Raw genomic sequence first — 23,421 nt, 5'->3', positions numbered from 1 at the left:
TTTAAGACACCAAGAGGAAGCTAAGGGAATCGAGCTTCCCATATTCCATATTTTAAAAGCAAGTTTCTCAAAGCTTCCCCTCCTTTCAGGGAAGGGGAGAGTTTTCCGCTTCTGGCAAGAAGCTTCCAATAACTGCGGTCTAACAAATTCATTTGAATAAAAAAACTAGGTTTTGTTTTTACATCCTAAAACCGATTAACGCTTAGATGCACCCATTTTGTATCAGCAGGATCGGCAATTTCCCTGAAAGCATGCATCAAGCGATAAATAAGCCTTCTATCTACCTTCTATTGGCCCTCTGCTTGGTTTCTAACTTACATCTTTAGCAGTGTTTCTCTTCATCATTTGCATTCTCTGTATGAGATTCAGCTGAAGGTGAATAGCTTAGGAGCAAAGGACTGGGATCACTGTTCGCAGTTGCTGGCTGCTTGGCTGCCCATGCCCGAAGCGGTGGTTCAAACATCTTGCTAGCAACGTCAGGAGGTGGTTCATCCTCTCCGGCGAGCACAATTAGTCCCTTCCCTTGTAGAGATGATGGCTCGTTATAGCATGCCTGCCAAAGCAAATTCACCAGCTGCCGCTCTTCCTTGGCAGCCCCGAGATCATCGGGAGCCATTGAGCTGATTCCATCAATGGACCGCTGAAGGATCTGCTTCAACTTCTCATCATCTTCCCCAGTACCGCCATTGATTGCAGCCATGCCGCCACCTTTAATAAGCTCCAAAAGGCTACCGAGTGCACTTTCACGTACATCTGCATCTTCGCTAGATGCTAGATGCATGATGATGCGAGGAAATGCGAGCTCAGATACCACTGTGCAGTCTGCCTTGTTCTCTTGCAGCAAGTACTGGATCAAATTTAGGGCCTTCCTGCGAAATTCATTAGCATAAGCATGAATCTGAAAATCAACCTAAAGGGTGATGCACAAGGGATACACGCTAACATGTCTTAAGGACTGGCAATTTAATAGTCTAATGCATGCATGGGGCACGAATCATGTTTAGGATCTTTACTGTAAATTGACAGGCACGTGCATACTGCAGCATTCCGGATGGAACAAGGTCCAGTGATAGTGATGATGACAATATGGCATACTCAGTTTATAAAGCAATCAACCAAAACAGATCCCCAAACATTCAACCGTTCCCTCAATGCATCAAATAGATTTTCTAATCTTCAATTGAAAATAAGACATTTTAAATTGGTCATTCAGGAATTTTTTCAAGTGATTACTTTCATATCTTCAATTGAAATTAATGCATTTTATGATGTTAGCAGAAACAAATCCTTCATTCCTTCCAGTCCATATAAGCATTTCACTGATTTTTTTTCTGCCAGGGTAAATGATTCTATAGTTTGTCTGACAGCCAATTGCGAATGAGGCCCTGCAAATCCTTTGTCCTTCAATTCCAGAAAACAGAGGGTCAAATCTTTACCTTTGAAATCTCACACTGTCAGAGCCAAGAGCATCCTTGAGTGCAGTGTAACCACTGGCCAAACGAAATGCAGAAACTCCTAGTTTGTTGTGACGAATCAGAGCTGAATCAAAAGAGGAGAAATAAGATAGTTTACCACCAAAAGAATGACCAGACAAACGGTGCGTACCTGTAAAAGCAACAAAGCAGAACAGGTCTAGAAAGATGCTTACAGGATATTGCACCGAGTGCCTTGGTTCGAACAGCTATATCCGGATCTGAAGAGAAGTTTAGCATAAGAGGCTCTAATCCATTTGCTTCCATTACAAGTTGTTGGCTTCTAGGATTGTTTTGCACGATAGTGGTTACCACTTCTGCTGCTTTTGCTCGAATTCCCGCATGTGGATTCTTCAGGTAACTAAGCAAAGGCACCAATCCACCTATTGCATGTAGATCTGCATTCACCAAAACACAGAGATATGGTCACCTCTTACATGTAAGTATATGCATGGACCAAAATGAAAATCATCCAAATTACTCTCTATGGCCTTTTCTTCCTTTTTTATTTCCCTAATTCACATTAAAAAAACTCATATAATAAAAAGGACATGCATGCATACAAACACATAGACCTACTTACATACCAAACACAGATACACAGACATGCATGTAAGCATACAAACATACCAAAATTTTAATAAATCACAATTTTATCATGACATTTTCAAACACTGAAATATACCCACAAAACACCCTACTTTGACAATATTTATTCTTTATTATTTATTATTCATATTCATATACATATTCATGTTTTTATATATTTTATGTTTTCTACATTGATATTTTCCATAAATTTTTCTGAGAACGACTAAAGCTTTTCAAATATTGCAAGATTTTTTCCTCCCTGAACAATATTTGTGACAACGTACATAACTTCCACAGCCGCACAATGGACATGAACATGTTCACCACATATTTATAAACAAATTGGTCGTTCAAGCATTATTTGCTACCATCTTGTGCATTTGCATTCCTAAAATAGGGCTAGCATAAGTGTATTTACACTTTTTCGTCAGTAAAATGTGACTTCGAGCATTTACTACTACCACCTTGTGCATTTGCATTCCAAAAGACAGCTAGCATATGTGCCATTTACTCTTATAAGATTAGCAAAACACCTATAGTAGTAACACATGTGGGACAGTCCATATAAATTCATGGTAGAATTGTTAATGTCCACATATTGACTTGGAAGTTGGCAACCCCCTCTATATCGGTAAGGAAATGAGGATCTTCCACGAAAGCACAAAAGCTTGTAATAGGTGTTTATTAAAGACACTTCAATCATAACCCACAAAAGGGCAAAAATGAGAGAATAATAAACTTGATTTCATTCACATGAAATGCTTAAAAAGCATTGATACAAGAAGAGGGGAGACACCCCTATTTATGTACATTGAGAGAGGGAGAGAGGTGCTTAAAGGGGACTCATGAGAGTCGTTGGAGCTAGTCCAACGGCTATTTCAAAACAGGTCAAATGTTTGACTAGTTTTGAGTCTAGTTCAATATGAACTAGACTAGCCTAAAAATACAAAAATAAATACAAAAGAAAGAGAAAAATAAAAACAAATAAATATAAATTATTATATATAATAAAATATATTATATTATATATAATTATATACACTTTTTAACACTCTCCCTCAAACTTACAGTACAATGAGCGAAAGTTTGTTTAAGAGGAAATGGAATCTAAAAGCAACGAAAGGTTTGGTGAAGAAATCCGCTAATTGGTATTTTAATGTAACGTAAGGCAGATCAATGGTTCCATTTAGATACTCATCTCTAACATAGTGACAATCCATTTCAATATGTTTGGTGCGCTCATAAAATGTTCGGTTGTTGGCAATATAGATTGCACTCTTGTTGTCACAACACATGCGTGATACTTATGTTACTTCAACTCCCATGTCAGCCAACAGTCTTTACAGCTAGGAGGGAGTTCAATTTTGAATCATGATATCAAGCCTTATTTTTTCTCTTTGTTTTGTTCAGGTCTTTCTTTTTTCATTTTTCTTGAAAATGACATTTAATTTTCTTTGGTATATATAACATATATTTGCAATGCATATGATATTTTTCCTTTTTTTTTGCTTTTGTTAAAGATATATATGATATATCCTTGTAATAAATATTGCATAACATACTTTCTAAAATATAGGCCATAAATCTAATTGTTTTATTTGTCTTTATTTATTGTTCTGTTGAGAAATATATGTCTTGTCCTTAGAATGCAAAACATACTAATGCATGTTATACTTTTACGATCAATGTTGTGTCTATTTTCTTTTATGTTTTTTGTTCAGGAATTAATGTGTGATTTTTGTAATTTATAACATCCTAATGGATTTGTTTCTTGTTTGATAATTTGGCTAAATAGCTTTATAGATTTTATCTTTGACTAATAACATAGTTTCAACTTTCATGAGCCTTTTACATGTCCAATCCTCTCTCTCTCTCTTAAATAAAGAAATCATTTTTTATTTATTTTTTGTGAATTTATGCACATTTTCTGTTAGTATATATTAATGTGCATACACTTGTGTATAGGGATGGCAGTGGACCGGGGGAAAGCGGGGCCCCGCCTCGCCCCGTTTGGACCGGGGATGAAGGGTATGAAACGGGGATGGAGGCGGGGGTGGAGGATAAAATCCATCCCCGCCGCGGAGGCGGGGCGGGGGTGGACGTGCACTTTTCCCCGCCCCGCCCAGTCCCCGCCACGATCCCCGCCCCAACCCCGCCCCGACCACTTTTCCCCGCAATATCCCCGCCTCATCCCCGTTTGGACCGGGGATGAAGGGTATGAAACGGGGATGGAGGCGGGGGTGGAGGATAAAATCCATCCCCGCCGCGAAGGCGGGGCGGGGGTGGAGGATAAAATTTTGAGGCGGGGCGGGGGTGGAAACCTTGTCCCCCGCCCCGCCCCGCCCAACTGCCATCCCTACTTGTGTATATAAGCAATGATTTGTGTTCATCACTCTCCATCCTTTGTTGTTGATAATAGCTTTTTTAAAGTGTTCTAAAATGACTCCTATACTTTTTTAGGCAAGTATATTTGCATGTTCTTTGCTTCACTAATGACCATCACAAACTACGATCACGATAATTATGATGATTCTTTTTGCAATTTAGAGTATGAATCGTCTAATGGTGTTGGGAATGACAATGCAAGAAAGGGCAAGAGGTCTTCTAATTGTCTATATCAGTTTGAAGACAGAAAAGAAAATTATTTTGACGAGAAAGAATAAGAAGAATATGACTTGGATGACTACTATGATGAAGATGACCTAGATGACAAACCACCTAGCATGCATAAAACAACAGTGTTGTGGCACCATGTATTGAAACAAAAGAAAAATGGGCAAGGAAAGCAAGGTGGAACTCAAGTTTTTATGTGTAGGCACTACAAAAATCATATACACGAGTTTTTGCACATCTCATGGGAGCTCCAAAGGGACAAAGTGTTGAGATTGCCTTTTGTCCTGTAGTTGCAAAAAATACAGAATTGGCAAGAAAAATTAAGAGGCAAGTTCGACGAGTGAAGGTTTCATCAAGTGTATTTGAGTTGAAGAGATCAAAAATTGATAAACCGAAGCCTATTAGTATAACTACATCTTCTAGTGGAAGCCGAAACACAGTTGATATCCGCGACACCTTTAAAAAGGTAGAAAGAGACGATGTAGATCATAAAATTATTAGGGTTTTTTGTGCAAATGGCGTACCTTTCAATGTGTTTCGATCACCATATTGAGAAGAAATGATATCTGCAGTTAGTAAAGTGCCTAGATATAAACCCTCATCATATGAAAAAGCTCGAACAGCGTTGCTTGACAGTGAGAAAGAATGTATTTACAAGGAGTTAAGTGAATTTCGAGAAAAGTTTGAAGAGTTTGGAGTTTCCATTGTCTCATACGGTTGGACAAATATAAAGAACAAACACCTGATAAATATACTTGCATCAAATTGTTTTGGCTCGATGTTCTTGTATGCGAGCGTCTTTTCTAATGTGCAACAATCAGCTACAAATATTGTCGAGTTTTTTAAGACGGGATTTAATCTTGTGGGTCCTTCTAATATAGTGCAAGTGATTACAGACAATGCAACAAATTGCAAATTAGCCAATGAAGAATTGAAACAAACGTATAAATATATTTTTTGGTCACCTTGTGTTGTGCACACACTTAATTTGATCTTCAAGGATTTGGCACATGAGTTTCATTGGCTGAGAGAGACATATTTGCAAAGTAAAAAAATTGTAAAGTATATCACCAATCATTCGAAAACATTAACAATCTTTAGAAGTAATGAAAAATTAGAGCTAATAAAGATTGCAAAAACAAAGTTTGCTTCACATTATACTACTTTGAAGCGCTTGCTTGATGTGAAGGAGAGCTTGAGATTTACAGTCATATCAGATAGATGAAACGAGTGAAAGCAATCATGCACTGATGAGACTATAAAAAAAATGTTACAACAGAAACAACTGTTCTTGATGAAGAATATTGGGATTCAGTTCGTTTAGCATTCTTGATTACAAAACCCATCTACAAGATGATTAAATGTTGTGCTCAGGAAGGCCCTATAATTGGTGAAGCGTACGAAAGCATGGACAACATGTTGAGGAAAATCAAAGACAATCTAAAAGAACAACCAGATTTATATGAAAAGATTCATAAGATTGTCTCAAATAGATGGGATAGAATGAATGTGCCTCTCCATAGTCTAGGCCACATGCTTACTCCAAAATATTATGAGTCAAAGTATCTCAAGATCCCAGCACAAGGATGGGTCAAACGAATTTCTCCTGATAAAATTTTTATTTTATCTATTTAATAAAATTTAAATTTTAATGCTTTAATGATTGCATTTTCTTGTTATAGTTAAACATTTTTTTCTGCAAAAAAGGACAATGATATCTTAGATGGTGCAATGTTGGTGCTTGAAGTCATATCTACTGAAAATGAAAAGCTCTCTACACTTTATAGGTCACAACTTGTAGCTTTTGCATCAAGAAGTGAAAGATTTAGCCGGAATGTAGCAAGAATAAATGAATTGAATCCTACAATGATGATCCTTAATTGGTGGTGTTTTTATGGTGGTGATGTACCCGAGTTGAGTGCATTAGTAATTAAGGTTTTATCTTAACCTATTAGCACATCTTCTGCAGAAAGAGTGTGGAGCACCTATAGCTATATTCATAATGTTAAAAGAAATATGCTCAATGAAAATCGTGTTGATACCTTGGTCTTGTAATATTTTGTTGTTTTGATATGTACTTTTGTTTTGAAGCTTGCACGATGAAGTGAAGTAGTGGATTATGTTAATTTTAAGTTTACAGCTTAGAACTTTATAGTTTATAGTTTATAATTTAGATTCTTTAGAACTTTATAGCTTAAAAATTTAACCATATCTCTATTTATTATATAATCTTTGAGTTTATTGATTTCTCATTTTCTATGTTGCAAAGATCACAAGATTCACAAAAATCACAACATCAAATAACAAGTCATTTAATTCTTTCATTGCAAAATGTACACTTTTTAATCAAATTTATTAGTTTTCTTAATGCATTATTTAGTACTTGCATGTATTTGTTAAATGGTTTCAATCAGAATGTAAATTATGATTTTTTCTTGATGTATTATTTTTTAAATGCTTGAAAGTTGCAATACGATGGATTTGTTAGATAATTGCAATATGTATTTATTTATTGTCTTAGATACTCATGTTTTATTGTCAATGATAAGCTTCCCGCTTCCTAAAATTTTAAAAGTGCCTTGCTTCCCACTTCCGCTTCCCGTATCGCTTCCCGCTCAAATCTGGTCTTTTGTGCCATAGATCCAAATCCAATTTCTGAACATTATAACAAAAGGCATTCTTGGATAATTCCAAAAAAATCATATAGTAGAGAACTTCTCTGTGGCCCTGTACCCAACAACCATGAGAAGAGAAGGAGATATTACACCCATAATCAAATATATAAAAGGTTTGGATTTAATTTGAGAATATATCTAACTTTTGCAATAAAGAAGTTTTTAGAGTTTTGAAGATTTTCAAACTTTTCTATTCCTTTTATTTCAAGAGATGTACCATCAATTGTGAAAACATTTGACACACTTGAGTTATTGTTATGACATTCAGACAAACTATTGATATATGGGGTCATATGAAAGGAAGCAGTAGAGTCAAGTAGCCAAGGAAAATTACCTGGATCAGAGAAGGATGAAACAACTACTCCGGTCGGGGCTTCAATTGAGGAAGATGCTCATTTGAGAAGAGGTTGAAGAATTTTCGTTGTGCCATAAACACGAGTGCATCTTGATAGGTTTGATCTTTTGATTCTTGTGATGGACCAACGGATGTAACTTTCTTTTTTTCTCTTCTCTTTGATTTAGGACATTAAGGTCTATAGTGCCCCAGTTCATGACAATGGCGACAAATGACTTTCCTTTTATCATAATCATTACATTGTCTACCAAAATGAGGCGGTCTATAAGTGCGTATATAATTTTTTGGCTTAGATACGACCGATTTGGTTTCAAATTTCGGTCTCAAACCATTTACAAATTGATAAAAATATTCCATAGAGTTGTTTTTTGTGAAACTCAATATCTTTGAAACAATGTCACTTTGGCCCAAGAAAAGTCAACTCTTCTCAAAGTTTGGACAACTCATTATAATATTCTCTAATACTTTTGTCCTTTTGGGTCAAAGTTCAAACATCATCTTGCAAATTGCACACATGTACAATGTCTTTAAGGGAATACATATTTCTAAGATACTCCCAAGCCTTATTGGCATGCTTGAACTTTGCAAGACTAGAGCATTTCTTGGTGTCTACACTATTAATTAGTCAATACATAATCTCTGCATGCCCCATCCTCTATTCTTTCCACTTCTTCTCATAAGTGGCTAATGCCTTATTTTTCTCTCCTTCCGTGAAAAGTACCTATTTCTCATTTTCATTTTTTGTAAGAATTAGTTTTGGTTACAAATCGAAACCATCTACTATTCTCCACAACCCTTTTTCCCAAATGTGATGTTCCATAATTGAAGCCCCAATCACATAATTGGTATCATTTAGTTTTACGGGCATGATGATGACTTTATCATTGTCATCCATTCTTACAAGGGTGAAGAAGAAAGAGAGAGGATGAGAGAAAAAAAGAAAAAAATGAGAAAAAGAGGAGAGAGAAAGAGCACAATCACGATCTTTGTGTAGTCAACGATCGTCCAAACGACTTCTTTCTTCAACTATGATGGTAAAAAAAGCACTTGAATCATGAACAATGAGATAAAACAACTTTTTTTAGGGTGGCACGAAAAACGAGGTGGTAAATCTTCAAGACCTAGAAGCTTTAAAGCTTCGATACAACATAAGGAAATCAGGATCTTTCACGAAAGTGCAAATGCTTGTAATAGGTGTCTATTAAAGACACTTCAATCGTAACCCACAAAAGGGCATAAATGAGAGAACTCAAAAGAGAAAATAATAAACTATTTCATTCACATGAAATGATTAAAAAGCATTGATACAAAAAGAGGGGAGACACCGCTATTAATATACATTCTTTAAAGGGGACTCAAGAGAGTCGTTGGAGCTAATTGTAGCCGTTGGACTAGCTCCAACGGCTATTTCAAAACTAGTCAAAAGTTTGACTAGTTTTGAGTCTAGTTCAATATGAACTAGACTAGCCTAAAAATACAAAAGAAAGAGCAAAAGAAAATTAAATAAATACAAATTATTGTATATAATATAATATATAATAAAAATATATTATATTATATATAATTACATACACTTTTTAACAATATCAACATGGAATATGCCACAATGATAACACAGAAAATGCTATCCCAAAAGCTTCAACTGTATTTCCTTTATGATGTTGAGCTTTTTCTTTATTGTTATTTGTCTGTTTTATTTTGGTAACATGTGACTTTGTATTTGCTAATGATCTTGAGTCCAGACTTTCCAGACTCAGCCAATTAGATATAATTGCTACTGTCAACTGTACATACAATCTAGTTGAAAAAGCTTAGCTGGAAGTTGTATCTGCCCAATCATACATCACAGATGTGTTCAGGAAGTATGTTCACTAGGATTCACACCTTGGGTCATGTCTTTTCAATGTATGAGTCATGAAATTTGGGCACATTGTGGGCCACTGATTTTTGAAGCCCTCGAAAAGCCATAATCTAAGCCCTTGAAAAGCCATAAGCACACACATAATCTAAAACTTGTTTTAAACTACACAAACTATGTAGTCCACATCTATAAGGTGACATCCACAAAAAATTTAACACAGACGTGAAAAAGATAGTGTAAGATCGGATATAAAAATGAATGCAGCAAACATGCCTTATACACACACACAAAAAAAAAAAAACGTGTGCATGTGCAGTGGACCGGGGGTAAACGGGACCCTGCCCCACCTCAGCCGTTTGGACTGGGGATGGAGGACATGAAATGGGGATGGAAGCGAGGATGGAGGTTAAAATCAGAACCCATGCGGAGATGAAGGTTGGGATGGACCTACGTTTTCTCCTGCCCCGCCCCGTCCCCGATCCTCGTTAGTAAAATAACTAAAATACCTTTAATGATTTAATAAAATTTTATATCTCCCTTATATATATTCCTAATTTCTAACCCTAAAGCTAAAACAATCCTCTCCTTCTTTGGGTCGCCGCTTCTCCAGTAAGCTCTCCTTCTGGTCGGTGCGATCGACCCTTCGACGGTTCAACCTCCTTTAGGGATGGCAGTGGAACGGGGAGAAACGGGGCCCGCCTCACCTCGTTTGGACTGAGGATGGAGGACAGGAAACGGGGATGGAGCTTAAAATCAAAACCCATGCGGGGATGGAGGGTAGAATTTTGAGACGGGGCAGGGGTGGAGACCTTGTCCCCCACATCCGTCTCGGTCCACTGCCATCCCTAGTGCATGATGAGTATTTGTGTGTGTGTCAAACACATGCAGGAAAAGTTGAGGAAGAGGAGATGCTCACCAAAGCAATTAAGAAAGAATGGAACAATTAGATTTCAGACCTTACAGAAAACCCAAGCTACTATAAAGTAAGACAACAAAGAAATTACCATTGGCCATATCTATCGATTCAACATGATCTTGCAGCTCATCCAACATATCTGCATGATAAGGGCATGCACCGAGTGAAAACAATGTCAGCAAATGATAAAATGTTGGAGAAATAAAAAAAATAAAATCACATTTATACAACATTCAAAATGGAGATAGATAACCTTCAATGTCAGCAGTCGTGACCCCTTGAGCCTCTAAAACCTGCTCTGGAGTTTGCATAACAAGAGTAATTTCCTTCATTCTCTTGACAACATCAACTGTTTGAGCCTCCATTGCTTCCATGAACCACTTCCTATCCTCCTCACTACAAGTAACATTAATCAGCCAGATGAGCTCACGGACAAAACTTTGGCGCAAAGGAGTGGTTAGTAGTCATGTTTCCATAACTGAGCCAAATATCGCTTGAGAGCTTAGGCTTTCAAAATGTTTCATTCAGTCAAAATTCCCACATTCACAAGCCTAATAGCCCCATAAACCATAGAAAATACAAAACTGTCCCTCAAAAAGAATAGCATACCCAATACCACTTCAAAAGGGGCAGGCATTTTGGCCCACACTAATAATATTCAGCATTCAAACAATCCAAAGAGCTTAAAGGCACAATACAAAAAGAAGCTGTGATTAAAGGACAACCTTAAAACACTGAAGGCAAAGCGTGCTTGGGTGGTAGTGTAATGAAGCATGCGGAAATATAAAGAATGCTTAATGCATTCACAATGTCCTACAATGGACAAGTACAAGAGAGAGAGAGAGAGAGAGAAGAGAAAAGTCCACTAAGGGACAATACAAACAAGCCTTAAAGAAGGCAACAACTAAAAATAATAACGCTCTTAGTGAAATGGAGCTCAAGAGCTTAAAGAATACAAAGGGAAAGACCCATATTTATACAAGTGAGGAGGGGCCAAAATGGAGAGTCATTGGGGGCTCCCCATAGGGCTCCCAACGGTCATAAATATGACCGTTGGGGTCCCAACGTCCTTATGTGGGACCCCAATGGTTGCTAAAAAGAGAAAAAAAAGAAAAATGATAAATTAAAAAGGTATTTGACAAGAAATAGTTGTTTCTAAAACAACTATGAAAAGACAAAAAATACCCTTATCGGGTATATATGTGTGTGTGAGTACATATATTTTAACACCCCCCCTCAAACTTTACAGAGAGATGATCGAAAGTTTGCCAGGTAGGAAAACAAAACGGGAAGCAAAAAGGGCTTTAGTGAAGAGGTTCGTCAATTGATATTTAGATGTGACATATGGGAGGGTGACTATCCCTCTCAGATATTCATCACGAACATAGTGGCATTTCATCTCGATGTGCTTGGTGCGCTCATAAAAGGTGTGATTGTTGGCGATATAAATGGCACTTTTGTTGTCGCAACACAACTTCGAAGGTCTAGAGATGTCTACACCTATATCTTTAAGAAGACCGTATCCATACAAGTTTCATTGTCATAGTTGTCATAACCCCGCATTCAGCTTCAGTAGAGGATAGTGAGACTTTGTTGCTTCTTGCATCTCTAAAAATACACAAAGACCAGTAGTTGAGATTTTATCGTTAGGATTACCTCCCCAATCTGCATCAATATAAGCAAGTAAATTTAAGGAAGAGGTTGAGGATAGAAATAGCCCTTTAGTGATGGTATTTTTGATGTATCTGACAATCCGTAAAATGACACTCATATGCACAGTTGTAAGACTTCACTTTTCCGAAAATGCAATCTTTGCAATTTACATCTTTTTATTTACAAAATTTGTTTACAAAAAGAAAAAGATACAATTTAGAGTAACTTGGATGCCCAAGTCTTTTATGCCAAGTTTCAATATTTTTATCTTGGACATAAATACAAAAAGAGTTTGTAAGAAGAGTTAAATAATCCATATAGTAGAGGTCTCACTTCCTATGGCCTTGCCCCATCCGCTTCCTGCACTGGAGATCCTGCACAAAGCAACCATTAGATGAGAAAGATATTTCACATCCATGGTCTGCAATTTGGAAAACCGAAAAAAGGTTTAAGTTTAGTTTTGGAACCACTCTTACTTTTGGAACAAAAAAAGTTTGGGAGTTTCTAGAATCTAGTGTTCCTAAACCTTTTATTTTTAGAAAAGTTCCATCGACCATAGAGACACGACATTTTTGAATTGGTGTACACATCGGTTAAAACATTTTCATGAGGAGTCATATGAAAGGATGCTCCGGAATCTAAAATCCAAGAATACATACCGGGTGGTGATTTAGAGGCAATGGCCACACCCAATGTAGAGGAGGTAGCCTTGAAAATTTGTTGAAGAGTCAAGGATATTTGTCCAAGAGTTTCTTTAAGATCTCCGCTCTTGCCTTCATCTTCTTTTTTAGTGGTAGATTCTTCAACAAAGCTACCTTGGGCTTGAAGGTTCCGCTTAATTTTGGGCAAGCGGGTTTAAAACTTTAATATGACCCGGCTTATAGCAATGATGGCATACAATCATCTTTTTACTTCCATTATAGTTTTTTGGTTTTCCAAAATGAGGTGGCTTATAGGTTTTAACATTGTTGTCGAGTTTAGATACAACAAGCACTTCATCTATACTTTTACTCATGTCAAGCCTAGTTTCTTCTTGAGTAATTTCAATAATGGCATCCTCCAAAGGAGTGAAACTATGAAGGAGTGAAACCTTGTTCAAATTCGGGATGAAGCCCAAAAAAAAATTGAAATAATCTTTTTTGCTCCATTTGTTTTTGTCTAAGTTCAACATCCTCCATAGCCACCCATTTAGGCTCTAAAAGAGTAAACTCATCCCATAGTAGATTTAAGACACCATAATAATCTTGAATGTTTAAATCACCTTGTTTGGTGGTTCCAACTTTTTCTTGCAAGAAGTATGCTCTTGCAAGATCTTTTGGGGTATACATACCTTTCATAAAAAAACAAGCTTCATTAGATCGGCGAAATTTAGCTATATTCGCATATACCTTGAGTTCAACATTATTCATAAACCAAGCAAGAATTTTTGCGTGATTGCTCTCCCAATCTTCCACCTTCTTTTGATGATCTTCAATTGCTTTGAGGCGAGCATCGCCCTTAAGAGCCTTTTATTGACCTACCTTCGATCTTGGTGAGCTCTAATTTAGGTTCTGAAATAGAACCCATTACATAACCCCAAAGTTGGGAAAGACCCTTATTTATACAAGTGAGGAGGGGCCAAAAAGGAGAGCCATTGACCGTTGGTCCCAACACCCTTATGTGGGACCCCCAATGGTAGCTAAAAAGAAATAAAATAAAAAAAAAATGATAAATTAAAAAGGTATTTAAAAAGAAATAGTTGTTTCTAAAACAACTATGTGAAAAGACAAAAATACCCCTATCGGGTATTCCATATATATATATATATATATATATATATACATGTGTGTGTGAGTACATATATTTTAACAGGTAGGACATAAGAATGCGATGACATTTAGGAAAACAGGCATATCTTACACAACAAAAGCAACACACCAAACACCACAACTTTTGAGTCTTTCTGGTCTGGTGCCTAAGATATCTTAAGCCTACTGTGGTTTGATCAATCAGATAATATTTGATCTCAAATCCCCCCAAAACAGGGAGTTTTATATCTTAATATACCTACTTGAGATGCAACCCAATCTGCAATCTAATCAGATTTAAAATATGCAGACTTCTCATCTGAGAATTTAAGATCCTAACTTAACAAACAACACCTTAAATTACTCTGTTTTGAAACAACAAAAAGTTTTAGCTTGTTATTTGTGCTCATTACCTAATCCTAGAGAACCAAGCACACCCTAAACTACTACATTTTGAAACAACTCAATACTTAAATTTGTCCTTTGTATCCATTATTTAAAACTTTTTTGCAATCACATAAATACCTCCAATTTCCATTGGTTCCTTGGTTACCATACGACATTAAAATTTCCTTCTGTTGGATGCAACCTACTTGATGACATTTTTGGCAAGTTTCACATTAACATTTAACAATGCTACATATGATGATATCTTATTGAGTGTATAAAAAGTAACATAACTCTCAAGATATCATCCAAAAGATGTTACATACCCACAAAGAAAAACTTGTTACTACCATATTACAGATATCGCTTGCATATTTCTAGTTTTATCCCCGGGATGCTCCAGGACTCTAACATGAAGGCACGGAGGATCCATCACTTGTGGTCCATCTTTTCTTCAAACTATATATGGTTTTGTTATGAACACCCATGATCCATTGTATTCCTCTTGTAGCTATTTGTATTTGTCCGTAATTAAGGGCATGTTTGTCATTCAAGTTAGAAGAGTCTTGTTATGTATTATCGTACCCTTACTAAGATTATTCTTGTACATGCGAAAATATATATAAGGATCATATATGGGATGTCCACCCTAATTCTGGTGGTGTTGCCTTTGCTGCTTCCATATTGTCTTTTTCCTTCTTCCTTGACTTCCTGATACATGAATCCCAAGGCATGAATCTCATCAAATATTGTTACAGTATCAGAGATGAAGAAGGCCGGAGGAAACTGAGAAGTACTTGAGAATAAGGTACAAGCCCAGAGGAACCATGATGACATAGCCATAGAACAACCCTGATGACCAGGTTATCAGGTTTATATCATAATTCCACTCTATATTTTTGCAGTTTGTGTGCAATATACATAACAAATGTTCCTATAAAGGCAACCACAAATATCAGGGTAGCAGCCTCTACAGGGACCTATAGATAAAAATATTGTTGGGTGTAGATGGGTCTATAAAATGAAGTATAAAGCTGAAGAGAGCATAGAGAGATATAAGGTGAGCTTGGTTAAGAATACCCGTGTTAAGAATACCTGTGATCCATTGTATTCCGCTTGCAGCTATTTGTATTTGTGTCTGTAATTAAGGGCACATTTGTTATTTAAGTTAGAATTCTTGTTACATATTATTGTGCCCTTACTAAGGGTATTCTTGTACATGTGAAAATATATAAGGATCATATATGGGACATCCACCCTAATTCTAGTGGTGTCTCCTTTGTTGCTGTCATATTGTCTTTTTCCTTCTTCCTTGACTTCTTGTTGCATGAATCCCAAGGCACGCATCTAATCAAATATTGTTAGGTTCATGGCCAATTATAGTTGTATGTAATGAAATGAGGATCTTCCATGAAAGCACAAATGCTTGTAGTCAGTGTCTATTAAAGACACTACAATCATAACCCACAAAAGGGTATAAAAGGAATAACACAAAGATAAAATAATAAACTTTATTTCATTCGCATGAAAATGCTTAAGAAGCATCAATACATTGAGGAGGGGGAACACCCCTATTTATATACATTAAGAGAGGGAGAGAAGGGAACATAAGAGGACTCAAGAGAGTCGTTGGAGCTAGTCCAACGGCTCTAATTGTAGCCGTTGGACTAGTTCCAACGGCTAACTCAAAACTAGTCAATGGTTTGACTAGTTTTGACTCTAGTTCAATATGAACTAGACAAGCTAAAAAATACAGAAATAAAGCAAAAATAAAATAAAATAAAAATAAATAAATAAAATAATTATATATAATATAATATATATTATATTATATTATATATAATTATATACACTTTTTAACATTATACACATGTAGGCCCATGCATATTAAAAAACATTCCAGAATGTAGAATTAATCTTTTCAATCCTAAGGCCAAAAGTTGCTCCTTCCATGGTCATATAACATCTACAAGTCACTTAAAGTACATAAATACAAAGAGAAACATGGATAACTGGATCAATGTAATAGATAATAAATTAAAACATGAATATTGAAAATGAAAACTTGAAGTCATGAATTGAATCACAACCCTCCAGAATCATCTTTTGCATCAACATTAATGTTGCATGTGCATTTCCCTGACTACCCATATTGGTCTTGATATGTGGCAATTTGAACCCCAGAACTACGAACTAATCCACAGTGTGCAACATCTTGTAAACCGATTTTTTTTTCTAGCAACTTCAGTCACAACAATTGATTAATTAGGTCAAAACACTACTCAACTGCCATGATTATGACCAACAGAGTCGTCAGAATAGTCATTCACCCAGTCTTCATCTCTTTTCCCATCTCTCTTCGCTTTCTTTTTTTTGTTATTATGGTTATCCAGACTCTATAATTGGAATATAAATTTGACCTACACAAATTATGTGATTACCAATTCAGAGAAATAGTATTAGCCTTAAGGGCTATGTCACAGGGATTCGGCCAGACAGGTGCCGCACCCGCATCGACGCGGGTGCGGGTGCGGCACCGGGTGCGGTCAACCGACCCTGGGTGTGGTCAATGCACCCAGGGTCATTTTGGTCCATTTTTTTTTGGATTTTTAAAAAAAAAATCTGCCCAATGAAATGGGCTGCGGAATTTAAAAAAAAAATTTAGGGCCCTATGACCCCCCGCTAGGGGGGGGGACCCCCACCCGCTGACCGCGCAGCGGGACCCGCGCCGGGGGGGACCCCAGACCCCCATTCTATATATATATATATATATATATATATATATATATATATATATATATATATATATATATATATATATATATATATATATATATTCCCGCACCCATGTGACTTAGCTTAAGGGTTTTAGAACACAACCCCTGAGATCTGCCTCACTGGGGACCTAGCATAGGGAGTGCAATCTCAAAAAATCAAAACAAAGAAGACTAGAATCAACAAGGGCCCCAAGAGTTTTTCATAATACTTAAGACTTGTTTCCAATGAGTATGCAATGCGAAAGGCATCACTGATGAATAAGAAGAAATTGGAAATTCTAAAAAAATTAACAATATCAGATGCAGGTTCAAATGGTGGAGAACTAATTCAAGCATATTACATTAGATTTACTTTTGGAACATTTCATAGACAAATGAGTTCATTTGCATCAAGTTACTTCAGATTTGAAGATATGCCAAAGAAAAATGTCTTGTTTATTTCAAGGGAGAAACCATTGTCCTGAATGAGATTACTTGAATGTGTTTCACATAAAGCACTTTGTTTAGGAAGCAGATCAGGTCATGCTGAACATGAGCGTTTTTGCCTATGTCACACGGGTGCGGGTGCGGGGCGAGTGCGGCGTAATTTCAAAAATTTTGGACACGGGGACACGGCTATATATATATATATATATATATATATATATATATATATATATATATATATATATATATATATATATATATATTCAGTGTGTGCATATATGTGGATATTGGCCTCTAAAGTTTGGCACCATCATGAGTGTTTTTACAAACTTTGCAAATTGTAGTTTTGCCCTTGCAGAAAGGGGGGTCCGGGGGCTCCCCCCGACGCGGGTCGCAAGGGTCCAGGGAGGGCCGCCCTTGCCGGGGGGGGGCGTAGGGGGGCAGCGCCCTCCAGAAAAAAAAAATTCTAGGGCTTATGTTTGAGACTCATGCTTATATATATATTTAAAAATATATAAAAAGATCATTTTTTTTGTTTTTTTTGCCCCAAAAATGGACATTTTTGGACTCGGTCAACGTTGACCGAGTCCAAAACAAGGACGGACTCAGCCTCGATTCGTTGACCGAGTTCGACTTGTCGTTGATCGAGTCCGGGATGCTATATATATATATATATATAAAGATCATTTTTTTGTTTTTTTGCCCCAAAAATGGACATTTTTGGACTCGGTCAACACTGACCGAATCCAAAACGAGGACGGACTCGGCCTCAATTCGTTGACCAAGTCCGACTTGTCGTTGACCGAGTCTGAGCCGTGTCCTAAGCCGCATCCGTGTCGGGGCGTGTCGACTCGGGTGCGGCGCCTCCCTAGCCGAGTCCGTGTGACTTAGGTTTTTGCTCATGCTGACATCGTGGCCCGATTTGCATTTTAAAAAGCTCAAAAGTGAACAAAACCACGTGGCATTCATCCAAAATGCAAAAAGACTGCCATGATGTCGGCATGAGCAAAAACGCTCATGTTCAACATGACCTGATCTGCCTCCCCTTGTTTATACTTTGGCTCCACTGTACAGAAGGATAAATTAACAGTACTTCCAAAGTTTTGGCAATTCATGAAGAATGGATTACTAAACTACCAGAGATAGGCTAACCGTAAGAACCACTAGTTCGCTTAATGAAGCAAAGAGAAGATTTGATTTGAAGAACAAACATTTCAACCCACATGTTGGTCGCAATAGTTGAGTTTTATAGTTTATACACAAGTATGAGGAAACAAAGCAAGAAGATATCATCTATTACAGAAATTATTATAAGGCTCAGAAAGACAGGCATGTGCTAAAATGAAACAGCTTGGAGACAATGGCATGGCTAAATCCAGACAAAAGGGTTCAGATTGAGAGCATTGTAAAACACAAGTGACAAGAACTATAGTTCTTGATGGTGATGCAGAAGATGACCCTGGAGGAATACAATCAAGTTTGAACCTTAAGGATGAGATTCTTAAATATAATAAGACCCAAGAAATATCAAGATCTTATCAGGATTCTATTAGAGCCAGGGCTGTTTACGGGTATCATGGAACATCATATCTTTTCCTTGTCCAAGTTACAAAATTTTCCAACCCAAGTTGGTTTCAACCTATGTCACACGGACTCGGCTAGGGAGGCGCCGCACCCGAGTCAACACGCCCCAACACGGGTGCGGACACGGCCCGGACTCGATCAACACCGAGTCAGACTCGGTCAATGGGTAGAGGCCGAGTCCATCCTTGTTTTGGACTCGGTCAACGTTGACTGAGTCCAAAAATGTCCATTTTTAGGGCAAAAAAATGATCTTTTTATATACTTTTTAAATATATATATATATATAGCATGAGTCTCAAACATAAGCCCCAGAAAAAAAAAATCTGGGGGGCGCTGCCCCCCGCCAGGGGCAGCCCCCCCTGGACCCCTGCCCACTGACCGCACAGCGGGACCCGCGCCGGGGGGAGCCCCCGGACCCCCCTTTCTGCAAGGGCAAAAGCACAATTTGCAAAGTTTATAAAAACACTCATGCTGGTGCCAAACTTTAGAGGACAATATCCACATATATGCACATAGGATATATATATATAGCCGAGTCCCCGTGTCCAAAAATTTTAAAATTGCGCCGCACCCGTGTCGCACCCGCACCCGCACCCATGTGGCATAGGTTTCAACTAAGTAAAGTTTTTAACCGCCACAATGCAATGAGAAGACACTACCTAATATGGGACAGTTAGAAGCCTTAAAGGACAAATCAACACCAACTAAAAGTTCAAGGTGGAGTGTTAGGATTCACTGGGACTTGGTCTAGACTATTATCTGATAGAAATACCATTCTGCAATGTACTTCCGTCTATTTTATATTTTCATCAATGTATTTGTTGTATACATATGAGTTTTGCATGTCATGAAGTTCTATGAAGAAACAATTAGAGATTTAGAGGAAGATTTCCTCTGAGAGATAAACCTACCTCATGGGAGGTTCCTCAATTTGGCATAAAACCTAAGTCACACAGACTCGGCTAAAATGTTGACGCACCCGCGTTGACACGCCCCAACACGGGTGCAGTTTCAGACAAGGGGCGGACACGATCAACTAAGTGTCGGACTCGGTCAACACACAAGGGTCGAGTCTGTCCACATTTTGGACTCGGTCAACTTTAACCTAATCTATTTTTGTCCATTTATTAAAATTAATTTGGACTTGGGTCGGGTCCGGATCCCGACCCGGATCCAATACAGTATCGGGGTTGGATCTTATTATTTATATATATATATATATATATATATATATATATATATATATACTTTTTTAAATTGTTCCTCACCCGTACCCGCACCCATGTGACATAGCATAAAACACATATGGGCAATGATAAATGCAGGAAGATGGGGGCAAAAGAAAGGAAAAAAGGGGGGGAAGCAGCAAGATGAAGAAGATCAGAGACATTATTGTTGTCATGAAAGTGGGATATCAGAATCTGGCATTTTCAATTGGGAGGTAGAGATAAAAAAACAGACCAGGGAGAGTTGAATGGAGGATTGATTCCAACACTGTTCACCAGAATGGATTTTCTACCGTTTCGGAGAAGCAGATCTAACAAATTAGATGCATCCACGACCCAATGAAAAAGAGGACCTTCATGCAGCTTCAGCAAACTTACTGTCTGCAGGATTGCTTGACTAACTTTGAAATGTTAGTGAACTAAGTCAAAGTTAGCCAGCAATCAGAAACCCACTGCATGGGACGGTGAATCCTTCGAAACACCGAGGCCAAATATTATTTCTCGCTGTATCAATACAACATCAAGTCATATTGATAGAACTTCAATCCAAAAGGAAAGAAAAAAAACGAGATCAAAAGACAATACATAAACAAAATGCCTTCAATCCTCGACGCAGCATACATCAAGATTCAAGAGGGAAAAAAACAAACCTGACATCAGTACGTCATTAAGAAAAAAAATGCAAGAACTAGAACAATGTGATGATCAAAGGAAACGTAGAAAAAAAAAAGCCCAGAAATCGCCGAAAGAAGCAACGAGACAGAATTCTCGAAATACCCAGCGTGAACGACCCGAGAACGGAAAGAAAGAAAGCCAGCGATACGAATCGAATGATCATCAATTGATCGCAACCTCTAAACTCCGAATTCGCGAAGAAATTACTGCAATTAACACAGGAGAAGGATATGCAGGGCGGAATTACCTCAGATTCCGAGGAGGACGAGTCCCGTCGGCGTGCGAGAGGCTCCATTTCAGTAATCCGTCCCACTTGGGCCCGTCTCCCGCCATTTCCGATATCAGAAACCGATCAGCAAAGAGAAAAAACCCTAGAATAAATCTCCGAATCAATGAACGATCACAGCCTCTAAAAATAGACAAAGATTTTAGGGCGATTTGTTGAGAGAGAGAGAGAGAGATGAAGAGACTTCTATAATAAAGAAGACGAGGAAAGACTCCAGAGACTTCGAGATGACGCTTCGGATGGGAGCGCTCGAGGATCTTCGACTGCCGTTGATGTGCGGGTAAATAACTAACCCCATGATTCATCTAATTTACGACACTGTCCCCTACTACGTGTACGGAGTGACTTGCGGACGTGCGTGGCTCAACTTCGCGACCGATAAAGGGTTTAATAAAACGGGAAAATAACGGGGGTCAAATTCTCGTGAAAACGGTAGCTTCTCTCGCTTTTTTTTGTGTGAAAGGCAATCTGGGTTAGGCGGACCCCTACCAGAACCAGAACAACAGCTACCCCATGTGGCAGAGGGATTCGATCCTGGGCCTTCAGCTTGACACAGGGCCTGGCTTACCACATCGGTGGTACTTTTCTCACATTTCTATCGAAAAAAATATCCAAAAAATAAGCAATATCAAGAAAAAATGAATTAGAGGAAAATTTTCAAACACCCATCAAACTTTTAGGTTTCATAAGTATAACAAAAGTTCGAGAAATGGGACGTTTCAGGTTCAAAACCCATTGGTATAGTTGTATAACTGGTAAGGTCTGCCTAACCCCATCTTGCCTTTCAAAAATAAAATTTGAAAAATTATAATTTTCTGCCAAAATTTTTTATTTGGGTTAATCCCAATTTAGTTTTTTTTTATATATATTTAACCTGGGAAACCCCTACCCAAGCCCGGCCTAGGAGACAGCATCGCTTATCGAGGAAGGAAAGTGCAAGGGCTAGTACGCTCGACTCTAGGGCTTATACTTGCTTCAGCTTAAGCAAGGGATTACTCCTTTAATGAGTCGAATCCCAACCACTCATCTGACCGCCAAAGCCCCTGCTCCAACTGAGCTCACCTCTTTGGGTAATCTCAATTTAGTTACTTACAATCAATTCTGTTATATATTTACTGAAGTGACTATTATGCTATATTTTTCTCATGTGTAATTACTTTTGATCTTCCCCAAAGGGGTTTTGCCGAGTAGAATGAGACCTAAGTCATTAGGCAGGTGGTCTAGGTTCGAATCTCATGGGTGTCACCCCTAACAGATGCAAACAGCATCTCTTCGAACGCTGACAAATGAGTTGTCCACTAAGGTAAGACATATATTTGTGTTAAGGATGCGAACAAAATATATAGATATATAAATCTATTTTTTATATATAACTATATGAACCGAGCCTAATCGAGCTTATTGAGCTTATTCGAGCTGGACTGTCACTTCAAGCTCGGCTTGTTTATGTGTTCCAAGCCTGAAACCTTGTTCAAGCTCGGCTCATTTGTTTTTTAAATGAGTTTGAGCTGAGCTTAGACAAGGCAAGCCCAAGCTAGCTTGGCTCGTTGTGCATCCCTAATTGCATGTGTGAATACTTTTCATCTATATATATAGAGAGAGAGAAAGAGATAGATAGAGAGATGCTATGGTGCCATGAGAGTACCTACTCCTAGGTATTAGAAATCATGATTATATGTTGTATCTTGTATCAATGTACTCAACATAGTTTATAGGAATCATGCTTTAGATCATGTTTTTTTTGACATAAAAGTAGAATTTTTAAGGTCATGAATTTTTTATAAATTGTGAGCCATTGATTTTTAAAAGTCTTAAAAAACATACATATATGCTATAATGACACGATCCAAAAACTTGTTTTTTACTAAATAATGCTTATAGATCATATATAAGGTGTGATCAACTAAAATTGTTTAATAAATTTGACAACCTAAAGCTTCTATTAGGTAGAAGTAGGTACTCCCATAGTACTGTATCATTACTAATATATATATATATATATATATATATATATATATATATATATATATATGATGGTACCCAATTGCCTGGGACTGTCAATTTTTTTTGTTTTGTTGAAATTCTAATCTTATAGATGTGTGCAACATGATTGATTTACTATAAATTGACACTTTGA

The 23,421-nt window shown here is 37.5% G+C and overlaps 1 protein-coding gene across 1 annotated transcript; it reads right to left on the bottom strand.

The window, feature by feature from the left end:
- FES1A (Fes1A) lies at positions 1-21,468 on the bottom strand. The gene is made up of 6 exons (XM_089982168.1): positions 21,246-21,468; positions 10,737-10,879; positions 10,572-10,622; positions 1,649-1,870; positions 1,437-1,539; positions 1-869 (listed from the first exon to the last, which is right to left on the bottom strand). Exons 1-6 carry the CDS (start codon positions 21,329-21,331, stop codon positions 323-325), a joined length of 1,152 nt encoding a protein of 383 aa, XP_089838294.1. The 5' UTR covers positions 21,332-21,468; the 3' UTR covers positions 1-322.
- Between the last annotated feature and the right edge of the window lie 1,953 nt (positions 21,469-23,421).

The sequence above is a fragment of the Nuphar pumila genome, chromosome 12 (assembly GCF_984573655.1).
Source record: "Nuphar pumila chromosome 12, dmNupPumi1.hap1.1, whole genome shotgun sequence".
Classification (NCBI taxonomy): domain Eukaryota; kingdom Viridiplantae; phylum Streptophyta; class Magnoliopsida; order Nymphaeales; family Nymphaeaceae; genus Nuphar; species Nuphar pumila.
This window is presented reverse-complemented; position numbering and strand designations above follow the sequence as displayed.